The 3,098-nt window shown below is 34.5% G+C and overlaps 1 protein-coding gene across 1 annotated transcript in view; it reads left to right on the plus strand.

Annotated features, from left to right (window-relative positions):
• Positions 1–3,098, plus strand: part of LOC107674754 (low-density lipoprotein receptor-related protein 2-like) — a gene marked incomplete at its 5' end in the record, with an annotated part of 69,088 nt that overhangs the window by 61,405 nt on the left and 4,585 nt on the right. Inside the window, 2 exon segments of the mRNA XM_016468847.1 lie at positions 1,250–1,317; positions 1,546–1,663. Coding sequence (XP_016324333.1) covers positions 1,250–1,317; positions 1,546–1,663 — 186 coding nt within the window.

Here is a 3,098-nt window from a genome sequence, read left to right on the forward strand (position 1 = left end):
AGCGTTCTTTGGACATTAAGATCAACCTGTACCAGAATGATGGGAAGAAAAAATATATATAGTCAGGTCCATATGTATTTGCACACTAACACAATTTTTTGTATTTTTGCTGTTGACCAAAACATATTCAAGTTACAGTTATATAATGTATATGTGCTTAAAGTGCACACTCTGAACTTTAATTTGAGGATATTTGAGGCCAGATTAGACTTTGCCAAAAAACATCTAAAAAAGCCAGACCACTTCTGGAAGAGCATTCTTTGGAAATTAAGATCAACCTGTACCAGAATGATGGGAAGAAAAAAGTATGGAGAAGGCTTGGAACAGCTCATGATCCAAAGCATACAGCATCATCTGTGAAACATGGAGCAGTGTGATGGCATGAGCATGCATGGCTTCCAGTGGCACTGGGTTACTGGTGTTTAGTGTAAAAAGTTTAAAATCGCTTTCACTGACTTTTACATTAAATGTAAAAGTCATTACATTATATCAAACAGTCTTTAATAAATCCACATAAAGGTAATCCACACAAGGAAGGCTTGAAACACATGTACACATCGACAAGACCGGACAAAGACAAACTGAACAGACTTGAACTTAAGTACAAAGGCAAATGAGGATAATTAATAAAACGCACCTGAACCAACTGACATAATTAAGGGGAGACAAAAACTAGATCAAAGAACACGAGGAGAGAAAGCAAACTAAAAATCCATAATGTGTGACAATATTCTTGTTCAACCCCTTGAATTAAAGCTTAAAGTCTGCACTTCAATTTCATCTTGATTGTTTCATTTTAATTCTATTCTGGTGGCATACAGAGCCGAAATTGTGTCAATGTCCAAATATATATGGACCTGTGTGTGTGTGTGTATAGATAGATAGATAGATAGATTGTTATTTCATTTATAAACATAATTTGTCATACGCAAAACCTCTCTATTTAGTGATAATTGACTGATATATAATATGGCGATATTTAATATGAAACTACATCATTTAATTTATTACTTAAATATTATTTTAATAATTAGATTAATATTGCAATTTTAAAAAAATTAAAATGACTCCTGAACTTCTGCAACATATAAATACAATAGTCGCAAATACAATACGACTATGTGAACACAAATGACAATCATCATGAAAATCCAAAAATATGCAGTAAGTATCAGATTGTAGAAAGAACCATTTTTGTCAAAGCCAGACTGTAGATTGTCTGTAACCGTTCAGTGTTTATGCTCCTCAGGTGTCCATACGGTTACTCGGGTAGTTACTGTGAAATGGGGAAGTCTAGAGGTGCTCCTGCAGGAACAGGTAAACAAACCCTTCCTTGTTAATTAGTTATTATTAGTTTCATTGTAAACACATTTGCTCACGGTTTGTAACATGTGATGTTGTTATTTATCAACTCTAATTACTCTATCCATCTCGTTACGCATGTTAATTTCAAATGAAAACTAATGAGACTACACTCATATGTCTTACATACTGTGTGTGTGTGTGTGTGTGTGTGTGTGTGTGTGTGTGTGTGTGTGTGTGTAGCTGTGACCGTCCTGTTAGCAGTGGTTATTAGTCTGATTACTGGAGCTCTGGTTGTGGGAGTTTTCCTCAACTACAAGCGCACCGGCTCTCTCATCCCGTCAATGCCTAAACTACCCAGGTACAACACAAACACGCCACTCAACTACCTACAGTTCAGCTATATGACTTCATATTATATGACTTCATATTTTTTAACTTCAGTTTAAGCAGCCAGTCTCAATGTGCTTTTAGTGCATGTATGAATATATGAGTATGTCTACTGTCAGTATTGTGACTTATTTTGGGGATTTTGCTGCTTGAAAAATGCTTTATTTCTCTAAAATAAATGCCACTTGGTTTGATATTTTGCTCATCTTTAAGCATGGTTTACAAAACTGTTCAAAAGTTTGGGTTAGCTTAAGTTTTTAAATGTTTTTGAGTTGAAACCTCGCCAAGGCTGCATTTATCTGATCAAAAATACAGTTAAAATATTGTGAAATATTATTACAATTTAAAATAACTATTTTCTTTTTGAATATGTTTTCAAATGTATTTTTTTCCTGTGATGCAAAGCTGAATTTTCAGCATCATTACTCCAGTCTTTAGTGTCACATGATCCTTCAGAAATCATACTAATATGCTGATTTGCTGCTCGAGAAACATTTCTTATTATTTTTAATGTTGAAAACAGTTGTGCTGCTTCATATGGTTTTGTGGAAACCATGATACGTTTTGTCAGAATTCTTTGATGAATAGAAAGTTCAAAAAACAACATTTATTTTAAATAGATTTTTTTTTTTTATTTTATGCATGCCTTTACTGTCACTTTTGATCAATTTAATGTCCTTGCTAAATAATAGCATTAATTTCTTTCAAAAAAAAAAAAATCTTACTAACCCCAAACTTTTGAACAGATCCAGTCATGTCATTCATAAACCCTGCCATCTCCTCCTTCTTTGTCAATTGATTTTTAATGTCAAACTGAGAACTTATAGCTTGTCACAGTAACACAACATCAAAACAACATCTAGTTAAAGATTAGTAGGTTGCTGATTACTAAACTTAACCTACTGCCTGAGCTCTGTGTTATATTGAATATGTGTTACAGGGCTGTCAAAATGGCTCAAAAACAAAATTAGAATTTTGTACTTAAAAATTCAAATTATATTCGAATTTAAAATGCATAATTTCAGTTATGGTGAAGAATAGCTATTGCTTTGTGTGAGACACGAGTGCAACGGTGATAGATGTCCCTCTAGAAAAAATGCGCGAAATATGCGTTTGTGAATGGCTTGGTTTCAGTTTTGATGTAAACAAGATCTTCTCCGCATTGATGTATTTTTAATGACCAATGCAGCAGCGTCGCATCTAGTGGCTTCAACTGGATAGGCTAACAAAAACATTAATGCAACGACTGCCACTGATAAGGCTGCCTCCTTAAAGGAACACTCCACTATTTGCCTGAAAATAGTCCCCAGCATGCTCCCTGTGCAAGCAGGTGGTCACGTTGGTTATGTTGACAGAAGTTAGCCTATTTTCAGGCGCTGCGTAATATCATTGCGCCTGCTGCACCC

Source organism: Sinocyclocheilus anshuiensis, unplaced genomic scaffold (genome assembly GCF_001515605.1).
Source record: "Sinocyclocheilus anshuiensis isolate Anshui unplaced genomic scaffold, SAMN03320099.WGS_v1.1 scaffold680, whole genome shotgun sequence".
Taxonomy (NCBI): Eukaryota; Metazoa; Chordata; class Actinopteri; order Cypriniformes; family Cyprinidae; genus Sinocyclocheilus; species Sinocyclocheilus anshuiensis.